General features: G+C 34.9%; 1 protein-coding gene across 1 annotated transcript in view; it reads left to right on the top strand.

Annotated features, from left to right (window-relative positions):
* The window catches only part of MED13 (mediator complex subunit 13), a gene marked incomplete at its 5' end in the record, with an annotated part of 95,304 nt that extends 80,608 nt beyond the window's left edge, over positions 1-14,696 (top strand). The window contains 7 exons of the mRNA XM_010861716.1: positions 1,639-1,781; positions 2,247-2,405; positions 2,524-2,709; positions 4,758-4,906; positions 6,463-6,636; positions 10,267-10,367; positions 10,706-14,696. Of these exons, the coding sequence (XP_010860018.1) occupies positions 1,639-1,781; positions 2,247-2,405; positions 2,524-2,709; positions 4,758-4,906; positions 6,463-6,636; positions 10,267-10,367; positions 10,706-10,838 (1,045 nt within the window). The remainder of the gene's footprint in view (positions 1-1,638; positions 1,782-2,246; positions 2,406-2,523; positions 2,710-4,757; positions 4,907-6,462; positions 6,637-10,266; positions 10,368-10,705) is intronic.
* Between the last annotated feature and the right edge of the window lie 1,216 nt (positions 14,697-15,912).

Here is a 15,912-nt window from a genome sequence, read left to right as displayed (position 1 = left end):
AAACATGGGACTAGAAGGTCATTTGCAATTTAAAATCCAGTAAAGCATCCTAGAACATTTATTTTTCTCAGGTACCATCTAAGATACAGTCCCTAATAAACTGAATTAACTTTATTCACTGAGAATTTGGGGCTTCTCTGGTGGCTCAGTGGTAAAGAAATCCACCTGTCAATGCAGGAGACGTAGGTTTGATCCCTGGGTGAGGAAGATCCCCTGGGAAATGAAATGGCTCCCAACTCCAGTATTGTTGCCTGGGAAATCCCTGGAATGGAGGAACCTGGCAGCTACAGTCCAGAAGGTCACAGAAGAGTCAGATATGACTTAGTGACTAAACAAAAAACAATTAAAAATTTTACTATTTAAATATTAGAGTGTCTTCTGAAAATGGTGGCCCTCTTTAGAATTCTTCTTGATAGTAGTTAGGTATCATGACTAGTTATTCATGAAGGCTGTGACTAATAGTTTACAACAGATGAACCTTGTATTGAGTTATCACTTAATAGACATACTGATACCATATTTCAAAGCTAGTGAACAGTGCTTAAGAGAACGTGAAAAGTCCATGAAATAACTTTTGATCTTTCAGTTTTGGTTCTCTCCTTTATTTTCTTCTTTCTTTTATAAACAGTCTGTAGTTCTAAGGTCAGAAATTGGTTGTATGCAAAAAAAAATTGATTATTTGGGTATAGTGGCGCTGAAGAAACAGATATAGAAATATTGATCTGTGAAGGATGAGAATGAGAATAGAGAAATAATAATACTACCTTCCCAATACAGAGATAGTATATTGCCATTTTACTGAAAGTAAAAGTGAGATGATGGTTAAGAGGTCCAGTGCTAGAGTCATAGAGATCTGGATTCAAATCCAAATCCTGGCTTATTGGCTGTGTGATCTTGAGAAAATTACTTTACCCAACTGAGCTATAGCTTACTTTTCTGTAAAATCAGGAGGATAATTTTATCTGCCTTATAAGGGTTTTTAGGATGAAATGAGGTGTTACATATAAGTTAGTTAGGCTGCTGCTTGGTACATAGTAAGTACTCAACAAATGATAGCTACTATTGCTCTCCAGAGAGTGTTTATGTACTTGGCCTAATAAAGGACATGCATGCAGAAAACAGCTTTGTTTGTTCTGAGAAGTATGGGGGAATTTGTTCGATATTTTTCTTTTTCTTTTTTTTTTTTTGACATTTTTCAATTTAATGTATGAAGCAGAGGTTGGCAAACTCCAGTTTTGGGGCCATATCTGGCCACACTTATTTGTGTAACTGTTGTCTGTTTCATGCTGCAGCAGCAGAGTTGAGTTGTTGCAGAAGAGTTTTGATGGCCTGCAAAGCTTAAAATATTGGCCCTTTAAAGAACGAGCTTGCCAGTCTCTGGTGTAGAGCACTGTTTTTGATGAATTTTGATAATTTGTGAATAGTTTTTTAATTTTAAGTATATATTTTAGCATGTATTAAACAAAATGTAAACTAGCATACCAAACCTGTAATTTTATATGTATTCTTATTTAGGAGTTGTGAAAAAATGTCAAGCATTAAAATGAAGGAACCAATTTTTCACAAATTCGAGCTCTTTTGAAATGTCATCATTGGAATTTTAGAAATATTTATGACTGTCTCTATTCCATACAACAGAGCTCGTCGGAAAAAAGGGTCTGCTAGAAGATTTGGTCTACAGAAACTTTGGGAATGGTGCTTAGGACTTGTACAGATGAGTTCATTGCCATGGAGAGTTGTAATTGGCCGTCTAGGAAGGATTGGTCATGGAGAATTAAAAGGTAAATTTGTGTTTTTATTTTTTAATACTTAAATTTCTGTTTTATGTTAATTCATATACTATTCAAAGCATATCTAGGAATAGGTACTGAATAAAATGCAAAAGGTAATAAAAACCTAGTATTCTGTTGTCTAGCGCCCAAATGGCCTAACTCAAATTTTAAGAGAACTTATTGCAATTTTATATAAGTGCTATTACTGCTATTCTTGTCATCTTCCAGTTTTATCCCCTTTCTGCTTATTAGTCAACTCATCCTATATTCAGTACATACTGTTATCAGCATATATTGAAGTTAGGGGGTAAAAGATGTTGAGACATATCAGTAATAGACTTTTGACTTGATGACTCTTGAGGAGTACATTAATTTCAAAACCATTATGTTTTAACTTTTGTTCTCTAGGTTGGTAACAGTGCTTTTACTTTGGATATTATTATTATTATTATTATTTACTGTTGATACCCACAGATTGGAGCTGTTTGCTGAGTCGTCGAAACCTGCAGTCTCTAAGTAAAAGGCTGAAAGACATGTGTAGAATGTGTGGTATATCTGCTGCAGACTCTCCTAGCATTCTCAGTGCTTGCTTGGTAGCAATGGAACCCCAAGGCTCTTTTGTTATCATGCCAGGTTAGCTATCTTTAGTTTATGTCAGATTTAATTCTTTATGTACTTAAGTTTCTAAGTATTACGTAAAATTGATTCTTCATTCATTAAAAGAAAAAAATACCTTTCATTTTCTTTTCAGATTCTGTGTCAACTGGTTCTGTATTCGGAAGAAGCTCCACTCTAAACATGCAGACGTCTCAGCTTAATACCCCACAGGATATATCATGTACTCATATACTTGTGTTTCCAACTTCTGCTTCTGTGCAAGTAGCTTCAGCTACTTATACCACCGAAAATTTAGACTTAGCTTTCAATCCCAACAATGGTAAGTGAATTGTTCTCTGAAAAGTGAAAGTGAAGTCGCTCAGTCGTGTCCTACTCTTTGCAACCCCATGGACTGTGTTCCACCAGGCTCCTCCATCCATGGGATTCTCCAGGCAAGAGTACTGGAGTGGGTTCTCATTTCCTTCTCCAGGGGATCTTCCTGACCCAGGGATCAAGCCTGGGTTTCCTGCATTGTAGGCAGACGCTTTATCATCTGAGCCACCAGGGAAGTCAAATTGTTCTCTAGAGGTTTGCAGATATAAAATAAATCTGGGTGATTCTGACTGATTATAGATTGGATAATGCCTCCCAAAGCATCTGTGTCCTGTATATGTTCCTGAAACCTGTGATTGTTAACATTATATGCATGTGCTTGCAGATCTGAGTAAAGATCTAAGATGGAGAGATTACTCTTGCTTATGCAGCTGGGCCTGAAACGCAGTCTTATATATCCATAGAAGAGAAATTTGACTGTACACAAAAGAGGAGAGGACCGTGTAGTGGGAACAGAGGAAAGCAGAGTCAGAAATGACTGCTGCTGACTTTGAAGATGGAGGAAAGAGCATTGAGCCAAGGCAAATAGGAATAGATGTTGGAAAAGACATGGAAACAGATTTTTCTCCTGGAGCCTTGAGGGAGAGCACACCCCTGCCTATACCTAGATTTTTGGCCTAATGACTAGCATTTTGATTTCAACCCAGTAAAACTGAATTTAGACTTCTGACCTCCAGAACTGGAAGAAAATAATGTTTGTTGTTTAAACATGTTTTTGGAAATTTGTTAAACTGCTACAGGAGACTAATACCATTCTTCTGCTTTATTGATATCAGAACTAATGCTGTGAATTACCCCATAAATGTTTACTTATTTTTTGAGTGATTAATTAATTTGGCTACACTGAGTCTTGCTCATAGCATATGGACTCTTAGTTGTGGCATTTGGGAATCTAGTTTCCTAGGAGTCAGACTCAGACTCCCTGCATTGGGAATTCAGTCTTAGTCACTGGACCACCAGGGAAGTCCCTGATGTTTACTTAGGTTAAAAGGCAGCATTGGTCATAAAATATTTGTACAGTTTATGTACATACTGTTGAGTTACCTGTATGTAAACTTTGCAGGTCATTTTATATTCTTTTCTATTTTGATTTACCAAAATAGTATAGTAATTTATAACTTTTCTAGATGTACTTGTATAGATTGCATTTTAGTACAAGAGAAAATAAGTGATGTTCCATTGTTGCTCTGAGTTACCTTAGAAAATGGCACATCTCTAAAGTCAAAAGTATGGGTAATAATTATTCTCCTCTTTTAATGTGTATACAGTAACTTGAGTATTTTAATAATAAAGAATTAAGGAATTTATTCTGACTAGTCTCATTTTAAATACATTTTCATTCCCAGCATTTGTGTTAGTTTCCTGTTGCTATTTGTAACAAATTACCACATTCTTATTGGCCTAAAACAACACACATTTATTTTCCTACAGTTCTGGAAGTCAGAAGTCCAAAATTATTCTTACTGGGCTATAAATACAAAGTCAAGGTATCTACAGGGTTGATTCTTTCTAGAGGCTCTAAGGGAGAATCTGTTTCCTTGTCTTTGACAACTTCTAGAGACCATGTACATCTCTTGCTCATGGTCCCTTTTTTCATCTTCAGTGCCAGCAAGATAATACAGTCACATCTTCAGTGACTCTAAGCTTACTTTAACCCTCTTATTAGGACCCCTTTGGTTACATTGGACCCACTTGGATAATCCAGAAAAATCTCCCCATCTCAAGACCTTTAGTTTGATCACATCTGCAGAGTTCTTTATCGTAACATATTCAAGGTTTCTGGAATTAGGATGTGGGCATTTTGGGGAGGGACCATTATTCAAAGCAGTCTCATGTTTATTTATGCATAGTTGATTATTTGGCACATGGTAGACATTCACTAAATGTTGATTACATTAACTCATTTTGGTTAAGATCCATTGTTTTAATCCTTTCTTGTAAATGACTGTGGGATATGAAAAAGGGAATATTTAATTTTTTCTTCCTTCTTCATAGATGGAGCAGATGGAATGGGTATCTTTGATTTATTAGACACAGGAGATGATCTTGACCCTGATATCATTAATATCCTTCCTGCATCTCCAACGGGTTCTCCTGTTCATTCTCCAGGATCTCATTACCCCCATGGCGGTGATGCTGGCAAGGTAACCCTGTTATAAATTCAGTTTATCTAAATGTCATTCATTAACTTAGTAATGGATTATATCAATGAGAGAGAACACTTTTTTCCCTTGAAAATTAGCAAGAAAATTAAAACAGTCCATTCATGTACTTCTACCACAGAGAGTTGTACATTATTAAGAGGGTCTCTAAGGTTCTTCTTTCTCTGACTTTGTATTTTCTAGACTACTTGGCATTAATCCTTTTTTTAGTTTTCCTGCCACTTCACCATAGCTTCTATGTAGAAATAGGATTAGATTATCTGAAAAACAGGATATGACTCTAAGAGCTGCCATTCATATCAGAGCTGTGGACAAGGAACATAAAGGAAATACTGATTTTCCCATAAAAATAGAAAAAAACACCGACCCCTCCCCTTTTTATTTTTACCACTTACAGAAACATTTTGTCTTGTCCTTCTGTTTGAACTCAAAACTATTTGAGCTTCATTTGAATAATATTATTTGAATGAAATTATATATATAGTGGTTATTTAATTATTGTAATATGCATATGTTTACATATGTTTAAAGAAGGATCTTTGTTTGACCTTACTTTGCATCCTTTCCTTTTTCTTTTTTAAGTGGAAAGAAATGAAATGATGGAAAAAAAGAAACAAATAAGGAAAAGCACCAATAATCATACCAGTTTAATAGAACCAGTTTTGTGGGATCTTAGTTCCCAGATCAGGACTGAAACTGCATCCTTGGCAGAGAAAGCGTTGAGTCCTAGCCACTGGACCATCAGGGAATTCCCTTAGCAGCTTTTTAATTGCATTGTTCCTTTACCATAGTTTGTTCTCACTGCTGTTCAGTTCCTAAGTCATGTCCAATTCTTTGCAGTCCCATGGACCACGGCATGCCAGGCTCCTGGGTTCTTCACTATCTCCTGAGTTTGTTCAAATTTATGTCCATTGAGTCAGCAATACTATCTAGTTTGTTACATCATTCCCCAAATATTGGACACTTAAATCTTTTATTTTTTTCTGTTGTAGGTAATAATTGCAGTGAACATTTCCTGTTGATATATCAGTTTTCTTTTTATCTGTTTCCTTAAAATAAATAGCAAAGAATGTGTTAACTAGTCTAAAGGATCTGAGCATTGCCATAATGCCTTCCAAATGACTCTTAATTGCATTTTATAGATAGTGCTACATGAACAAAGATAAATTCAGTCCACCTTTTGGATTGGGATATGATCATGAATTAGTTGAGAGGGTATTAGGAAATAAGTTAGAAAGTTCATTGAATGTTTTGTACTTTTGAGTCAGCTACAAAGATTTATACACACACTCACATGCTGAACATGTGCTTGGCATCATAATACAAACTTGTTAAAATAGTATATTTTCTTAAAACTCTTAAAATTCATTTATTTAATGCTATTACTAATTATGATACATAGCAAATTGATTTTTTTAAATATCCAGTATTTTTTAAATTGAAGTAGTTAGATAATGAGACTGATAGTAAAAAACCATTCTGTATTTATAGCTATTATAGTAAATGAATTAACATATTTTTAATTTTGTCTTTTTAAGGGTCAAGGTACTGATCGACTACTTTCAACAGAATCTCATGATGAAGTAACTAATATTCTTCAGCAACCATTGGCCCTTGGTTACTTTGTATCAACTGCCAAAGCGGGTCCCTTACCTGACTGGTTCTGGTCAGCATGTCCTCAAGCACAATATCAGTGTCCCCTTTTTCTTAAGGTATTGCTCTTATTTTTTTTCTGGCCAGTTCCTGAGTGATGCTGATTGACCACTTAAGTCCTAAGAAGTATGGAAGTGATGTTTTGAAGTCTTTAGCTTTTGTCTGAGGTCTTAAATGCATTATCACATATAACTCTCTAGATAAAATAACAAAGAGAATAATTATGAAACAATTCTAATTCTTAAATTTATATTAAGTTTAAACTTTTAAATAACTTTAAATGGACTATCTGAGACCCTTGCTCTTAATTATTTTTAGCTGCACATTTAGAGTTTAGAGCTAGAAGAAACCTTGTATTAAAATACCTTTAACCTTTTCATTTTCTCAGTGAGCATGTTAAAAGTTCAGAAAAAATCATTTGTCCAAAGTCATAAATTGGTAGTAGACTTGATTAAAACTGGATCTTTTAATGATTATGTAATGTTATTCTTTGAATTATATCATAGTATACTCCTATTATGCATCATTATTTTGAGAACTAAAGGATTCATAATCTTTGTAAAAATGTTTACTATTTAGGTGCATTTCCCTACCTCCTTAAAAAAGCTTGCTAGCTTTGTGTAAATTGCTGTGTTAAAACTATTGAGTGGTTTTCAAGTAATGGTATTCTCAGACCCATAGTGACTTATTTTATCAAAACAAATTAATTTTCAAGTGATATAACAAGGTGGAGATAAATTATAAAATGGTAAAATGAAATGTGAAAGCTCTATCTAGAGTTTGTTCCTGCTGCTAGTACTACTTTTCCAAAATAACAAATGCAGATCTGATTTCACTTACTCTTGTATGAACTCACCAGAAGTAGACTGGTTTATTCCATAAATTATGCTAACTTAACTACTTGCCAACTGATTTTTATTTGTAGGATGAAAGTTGAATAGTATATACTTTCGTTTTTTAGGATTATATTTAGTGGGTACTTGAATCAGTAAGCTTGTTGCTGTCTTTTAAGCCTGTTACTATTAAATCTGATTCCCTTGGCTCACATATCATTGAGTCAGTCACATTTTGATTAAACAGTGAATTTCTGTAGCACATTCATGAAGAATACAAGAGCTGTTGATCTGAATTGACTGTTAGTGAGATAATATATTTAGAGAGTGTTGGCCAAGGTAATAGTTTTAGCATAAGACTTTTCTACCCCTTCCAGTGTATGTGTAGTGGTCTTGTGTCTCATTACAAGAACGTGTTCCCAGGGGGATTTCTGCACTTCTGTAGTAATCCTTGGAGTTTCTACAAAACAAAGGGTTCTTTGCTCCTTTAGGAAGTGCTCCATGTGCTTTCTGCTCTCTTTTGTTATTACCATACACATTAAAAGCTCTGAAAAACAGCAGCAAATAATAGTGTTTCACAGAACATGTTTTTAAGAAACACCACTTTATAAGAAGTCCAAGGGACTATCCAGATTCTTTTCTACTCAATATTTATTTGCAGAGAGGATAGTGTAAAGTGGGCATTCACCCTCAGATACAGTGTAACAAGATTAGGACTTCTGGTCTGAATTACCAGGTAAGGCATAACTTACCATAATTTTGTTCACCTTTTTTTTTTCATACATTCCATTTTATTTCTATACCATAGGCAATAAAATCATTTGGTATGTTTCTCTTGTCTTGGGAAAAAAAGGTTACCTAGATGATTAAAAAAATCTTTTTATCATTGAAATTAGAGCACTGCTACTAATTACATTCATTTATTTGTTATAATCTGCCATATGAAAGACTTTTGCTTATAACTCATAAATCAAGGGCCCATGGGCAGTTGAAACATATTTTTGGTTATATTTCTAAATACACAACACAAAATTTTACACGTATTATTGCAATTGTAGAGGAGAGCGCATCTCAATATAAAATAGTACCTTTTATAGTCGTACACCGAATGAGATCTGTCAAGAGTTTCTGCAGTCAGTACTATGTCTTTTCATAGCTTAACACTATTATATATTTTGACTTACAAACAAAACAGTTCACTTTCTTTAATTGAAATGTGAAGAAGAGTACCACATTCCTTTCTTTTACTCTTGATTGCCGTACCTAAGTGAGTGTATGAGTTGTTACTAAGCCTCCACTATGAAATGGAATGGGCAAAAAATGCATCTGTGCACTGTATTACCTAAGGTGCTCAGTCAGTCAGTCAGTTCAGTTGCTCAGTCGTGTCCAACCCTTTGCGACCCCATGGACTGCAGCACGCCAGGCCTCCCTGTCCATCAACAACTCCCGGAGCTTGTCAAACTCACGTCCATCGAGTTGGGAGATGCCATCCAACCATCTCATCCTCTGTTGTCATCTTCTATGCCTTCAATCTTTCCCAGCCTCAAAGTCTTTTCCAGTGAGTCAGTTCTTCGCATCAGGTGGCCAAAGTACTGGAGCTTCTGCTTCAGCATCAGTCCTTCCAATGAATATTCAGGACTGATCTCCTTTAGGATGGACTGGTTTGATCTCCTTGCAGTCCAAGGGACTCTCCAGAGTCTTCCCCAACACCACAGTTCAAAAGCATCAATTATTCAGCGCTCAGCTTTCTTTATGGTCCAACTCTCACATCCATACACGACTACTGGAAAAACCATAGCTTTGACTAGATGGACCTTTGTCAGCAAAGTAATGTCTCTGCTTTTTAATATGCCGTCTAGGTTGGTCATAACTTTTCTTCCAAGGAGGAAGCGTCTTAATTTCATGGCTTCAGTCACCATCTACAGTGATTTTGGAGCCCAAGAAAGTAAAGTCTGTCATTGTTTCCATTGTTTCCCCATCTATTTGCCATAAGGTGATGGGACGGGATGCCATGAACTTCATTTTTTGAGTGTTGAGTTTTAAGCCAACTTTTTGACTCTCCTCTTTCACCTTAATCAAGAGGCTCTTCAGTTCCTTTTCACTTTCTCCCATAAGGGTGGTGTCATCTGCATATTTGAGGTTATTGATATTTCTCCTGGCAGTCTTGATTTCTTGCTTGTGCTTCATCCAGCCACTGAAAGTAGCTCTGCTTAAGATTTATAGCTTTATAGGTAAAATATTTGCATATGCTTACTTCTGGCACTTCAGGCTTCCCAGGTGGCTTTAGTTGTAAAGAACCCACCTGCCAGTACAGGAGACATAAGAGATGTTGGTTCGATCCTTGAATTGGGAAGATCCCCTGAAGGAGGCCATGGCAATCCACTCCAGTATTCTTGCCTGGAAAATTCGCTGTGGACGGAGGAGCCTGGCGGGCTATGGTCTGCAGGGTCGCAAGGAGTCACACACTGAAGCTACTTAGCACAGTACTTTTTTCAGCACTAGACCTAGGTTAATTTGCATAGTCTATGTTACATAGAGACTATACTCAGGTTTATCAGTTTTGTTCTTTCTTAAATGTTTACTTTACACATCTAGGCAGGTTATACATAGAAAATAGTTAAAAATCCTTTTTGTAGGATTATTATGTGGCCTAAAAAGCAATGAAACTGAAAAAATTTTGTTATGCACTTAAAAATTATATAATGAATTAAACAAGAAGAATAGCCATGTTTATAGTGGCTCCCATTCATTACATAAGTCTAAAATATATTTCATCAAGGAGGAGACCTTGGGAAAATAAGGTAAAGCCAACAGATTTTTTTCCATTTGGCTGACCGAATATCTGTTACTTTTTAGGCCTCTTTGCACCTCCACGTGCCTTCAGTGCAATCTGACGAGCTGCTTCACAGTAAACACTCCCACCCACTTGACTCAAATCAGACTTCAGATGTCCTCAGGTACAGTTCTTTTTACCATTAAGCTTGGAAGGAATTATCATGTTGATCCTTTCATATTTTTGTCCTTTTGGGCAGTAGTTTACAGTTGTGTTACCTTTGGATCTCTAGCTGAATTATTTGTCATTCAGAATGAGTGCTTTCCTTTCTAATACATGTAATCTACCTCTGAGAACATTTTAATGAAAATCAGTTTTCTTTAACCTCCCCAAGACCCTCTGTTTCATACTTTAACTTTTTTTCTGTGTGTGACTTTTAATCTTATATGCCATCTTCGAATTTGCTTCCAAAATTTACAATGTAGGTACATACATGACTGACTTAGTTTACTTGCTTTTCAGGTTTGTTTTGGAACAGTACAATGCACTCTCCTGGCTAACCTGTGACCCTGCAATCCAGGACAGACGCTCATGTCTCCCAATTCATTTTGTGGTGCTGAATCAGTTATATAACTTTATCATGAATATGCTGTGATCTTCATTTGATGGAACTGTGCAAGAAAAGAACAAGGAAAAAGATTTTGCTGCAACATTAAGTTACAGTTATCTTCTCAGTGAAAGTCATTTGTGATGGGGTCTAATTCTTATTACTTCAACAAATATTGTTTTGACTTGGGGGGAGGGGCGATAACCCTGTTATTTTTCATTGACTATACTGAACTCTTTAGGATGATGACTGATCATACACAACGTATTATAACATTTTCGTAGCAAAATTAACCTTTTTTTTTCCAGTCACAGTATTTGTGAAAAGTAATGAGCCATAGTACCCAGTCATGTTAAATGAATATTAAAAGCATGGAGAAGGAAACATGAGGAACAATGAATTTCAACATATGGCTTCAGAACATCAAGATGTTCTTGTATTGGATTATAGTATCTAGTATTCAAAAATGCCTGCATCTCTTATTTATTGTAAGTTTTTAAATGTATAAATTGTCTTATATTTCTTAACCTCTTTTATAAAAATTTTCCTAGAAGGTTTATACTGCCTTCTTGCTTTAAAGCAATTGGTCTAAAATATATGTAATCGTCTTAATTAAAAAGTTGCAGTAGGGTTGCTTTTAGAGTATTATTTTTTTGTAAGGGGGTGGGTGGGACAGTAAATTTGTATTGTCTTGATGTACAGTTTAATGGGGATAGAGGGGAAATAATGTCCATACCATTGTGTGTGGAGGATTTACAGCTAAGCTGTAGTTGCAGAGTACATGTACAGTAATGAAGTTCACTGTGTTTATAAATTGAAAAGGTACCGGGTCTTACAACATTTTATATCGATCACACCTTTACAGAATAACATGATGGCAATATACAAGTGATATTGTTAGGTGGTTTAACTTAGAATAAAAATGAGAATTCTTCAGTTATATTTTGTACTATGGTTTAGGGCTATGACTAATATTTCAGGCCATTTCCAGTGAAAGAAACTTAGTTTTACAAGAAAAACATTTGCTACTGAATGCTTAAACTAATTTTGGTGTTTAATGTTACATGCTTAAAATTTTTTGTTTGATTTAACAGTGGCACATCTAGGCATGGGAGTATTATTAATTATGAAAATTATCTTCAGGATCTGCTATAGGTTGAAATTTAGCCCAGCTCTAGGCATTTTACAAATTATTTTAAGAGCAGTCACTCTTGATTGTTTGACTTTTTTTTTTTAATTAAAGATTGGGAATGTGTGTGAGAGTATGCATATGTATGGGTGTGTGTGTGCAATCAAACTGTGGTGTAAATAGATTCTCAGTGAATTCTGGTATTCAGACTATTCCACTAGTTAAAGAACCATTTTCTAAACTTAACCTGTTTCCTTTTGCCTTTTTTATTTATTTAATTTTCTTGGTTTGGAGATGGCAGTCCCAAACACCAGAGTCTGTACTTTTCTATAACACAGCTCAGAAAAGGCAGGGCATATGCCAAGGAGGTTCTCACCTCCCTAAAGAAGGGACTTGAATTTTAGGGACTTTAATTCACCCCTTCCTTCAATGCAGCTTTCCCTCTTCTTGTTTGCACATGCCAAGAAAACTGCTTTTATGCAGCCTTTATCCCCTTAAAAAATCCTTTCTACAGTGCTGCTCACAAGAGAGTCCAAGTTAGCCTCCTACCTGTGTAGCTGACTTGAATTCACAGTCGCCAAGTCTACCTGTCTTTCTTGGAAGCAGTCTAGCTAAATTCTGAATTTGTATGTTCACTAATTCTCTACAAGGACAAAATGGATTGTATTTACAAAACTGTAATTTGGTATGTTTTGTTATTTTTTTTTTAAACTGAAACTTGTTTTGTAAATACTATATGCTTAGCTTAAATATCACTTTCTTATGAAAAATACAACTTCTTCAAATTGTGTATATTAAAACATTAGCAAGTCTTGTTTTTCCTATAGAGAAAACACAATTGGTAACAAAGGTTTTCAATCATTTGTTCAAAATTATAATGCAATCCCAGTGGTCAGCCTGTTTTGAAGTGAAAATTTAAAGGTCACATCTGTGCATTTGTTCTTAAATTATGCTAACACACTACAGATTATGTTGGCATGTTTTGTTCTGTACTTAAAAAAATACTTGTCTGAGATTTGAGGGGAAAGATGCTTATTTGAAATTTGTATTAAAATGATATTCTTTTTTATATATTTTATTATCTCAGTAGTGACTCTTTAAAAAATATACTCTCAGTTGTTTAAAATCACTAATCTATAGTAACCACACCTCAGTTTGAAAACGTATTTTTAAAAAATTATTCCCTGACAGTTTCTTTTATATGGAGCCATAAGGAACCCATTACATGATTCCTTTTTATCTGGGAATCAAGGAATAGTTCCCAAATATATAGGATTTACTGATAAGATTTTTTTCTTCCCTTCATATATAAATTCACACTCAAATGGAAAATTATTAAATAGCCATTCGAAAAGGTCAGGAAACTTGTTTCAGGAAAAAAAAAAAAAATTAAGCCCTTTGTGCAGGATGATGGATCTGACTTACTAGTGTAGTCACAGACAAGTTTTGTTTAAATAGGTAAGCAAAGTAATATACTTTATACCAGTTGATCACCAACACCATGACTTCTTTGTTACAGTGCTAATGTCTGTTTTTTGTGCAGTTATCCATTACAAAGTGGGGTGGGAGTTGAGTATTTTGGCATTTTAAAGGATTAGTTATATAATGTCTGCTTCCAGCCAGTGAGAAACATCTAGCCATACCTTTCTTATGCAAGCCATTCAGTTATCAGGACTGTGAATTAACACTGTATGAATAAATTTCTGTACACCTTATTGTTTGGCCACAAGGCCACCAAGTGTACTTATATGTAATCCTTAAATTTTAAAGTAGCTGTAATTTTTAAATCTTTCTAACTTTTCTTAAACCACTAAAAATTAAGCTCTTACTACTTAGTCAACTATCCTCAGCTGTATTCGTACTCAATTGTCAGTATGGCACAGATTACTGTATTTAAATATTCTCCTTTCGTCTTCATATTTACCTTCTGAGGTAATTTTTTAACTTAATGTGTTACTACAAAGATTTGCAGATCTTTAATCAAGCACTATGTTAATACTGTAATATCAAAATACTATGTTGCGTTATTTAAAATGTTCAAATTGAATACATTAAAATGAAGTTTTTAAATGCTGTTGCATCATATAATTTGCTACTCATCCACTATGGCATCACGTATCAGTCTATTAATACATTTAATGTTGCATGAGTGATGTTTTGGTCTGGGTTTCCTTTAAGACTTTAGTTTGTCTAAATTAAGGAAAAATGTTTTTGACATAAAATTCTTTTGCTTCCCTGCAACCCTCAAAAAAATATGCTAGAAAATCTTAACCATTCAGTTTTTCTTGATGTTTTAATGGGCCCAGAACTGTGGTTTAAATTTTTATATATGTGTTTTCTTTTTTGTGGAGTATTAATTTAAAACTGGATTTGGGACCTAAAATACTCCTCAGGTTGATGTATTCATGAAGTTTTAAAATAGCTTTAGTTTTCAGAGTAAACTGGATTTGTGGACCTTAAAGTTACTGAGTTTAAACTATAAATTGTAATGTCATTACTGGACATGTCAGCATCAACTCTCTCAAAATAGCTTGGTCACTTTATGAAGGGGCGTTTTAAAGTTGTTTAGCAGTGACATTTAATATGGTCCAATTGCTTTTTTTTTTTTTTTTTAACGTGACAAAAAAAGAATAAGGAACAAACACTATTGCTGCCGAATGCCATAACACTGAGTTGTACAAATTGTGATTGAGGAAATGAAAAGGTTTATACTTTTTAAAAAAAAAAACAAAAACAAAAAAAACTTCAAATGGAATAAATTATTCATGAAGCCTTCATTGTGGTGTCTCATTCTCTTGAAAATATTTCCATCTTAAATTCATGTTAAAAGTGGTAGTGGTATTTTTATGTCACTTATAAATGAAAAGGGGCAATCTAAAAACTGATGAGCTTTTAATTTCTTTGAAGTATTTTGCTTTGTAAAAGATTTTAATCATACATCAGTGTATACTATACAGGAAAATTGTATTTATACATATAAATTCCTTTTAGGCTGATCAGTTTCATATTAGTTTTCTAGTCTAGACAAGTTACCTTGAAATACTGAAAGCTTAGTTCTGTACTATAAAAAATCGCCTAAGTGTTATTGAAACATAAAGTAGGTGGGTGGGAGGTCTGTTGGTTTGTTTTTGGTTTTTTGCAGCACAGAATGGCTTGTGGGATCTTAGTTCCCAGACAAGGGATTGAACCTAGGCTTTCAGTAGTAAAAACGTGGAGTCCCAACCACAGGACTACCAGAGAATTTCCAGAGAAGTGTTGTTCACATATAAACAACCAATTGAAAAATAGCTCTGCCGATTTTGTTTAAGCAGCTGTTCAAAGTATTTTTGTCCAAACTTAAGCTGAGTAAGGACAAATCCCAAAATTGTGCTCATTTTAAAATTGGTGGTCATTTCTGACAGCAGAAGTAAAAAAAGAATCCTTTAAAAAGGTGTGAATGTCATTGGAATTTCTAAATTTTTTTTCTGTCAAGAGAAGACAAAAAAATTATAAATATATTTTTTTATTACATCTGGTCATTCTCTACCTTTAAAAACAATTTAGCAATCAGTTCAATTCAGTCACTTAACGTGTCTGACTCTGCAACCCATAGACTGTGGCATGCCAGGCTTCCCTGTCCTTCACCAACTCCTGGAGCTTGCTCAAACTCATACCGTCGAGTTGGAGATGTCATCCAACCATCTCATCCTCTTGTTGTCCCCTTCTCCTCCTGCCTTCAATCTTTCCCAGCATCAGGATCTTTTCCAGTGAGTCAGTTCTTTGAATCAGGTGGCCAAAGTATTGGAATTTCAGCTTCTGCATCAGTCCTTCCAATGAATATTCAGGACTGATTTCCTTTAGGATGGACTGGTTTGATGTTGCAGTCCAAGGGACTCTGAAGAGTCCTCTCCAACACCACAGTTCAAAAACATAAATTCTTCAGTGCACAGCTTTCTTTATGGGCTAACTCTCACATCCATACATGACTACTGGAAAAAACCATAGCTTTGACTA

This window comes from Bison bison, unplaced genomic scaffold (assembly GCF_000754665.1).
Source record: "Bison bison bison isolate TAMUID 2011002044 unplaced genomic scaffold, Bison_UMD1.0 scf7180017864472, whole genome shotgun sequence".
In the NCBI taxonomy this organism is placed as follows: Eukaryota; Metazoa; Chordata; class Mammalia; order Artiodactyla; family Bovidae; genus Bison; species Bison bison.
This window is presented reverse-complemented; position numbering and strand designations above follow the sequence as displayed.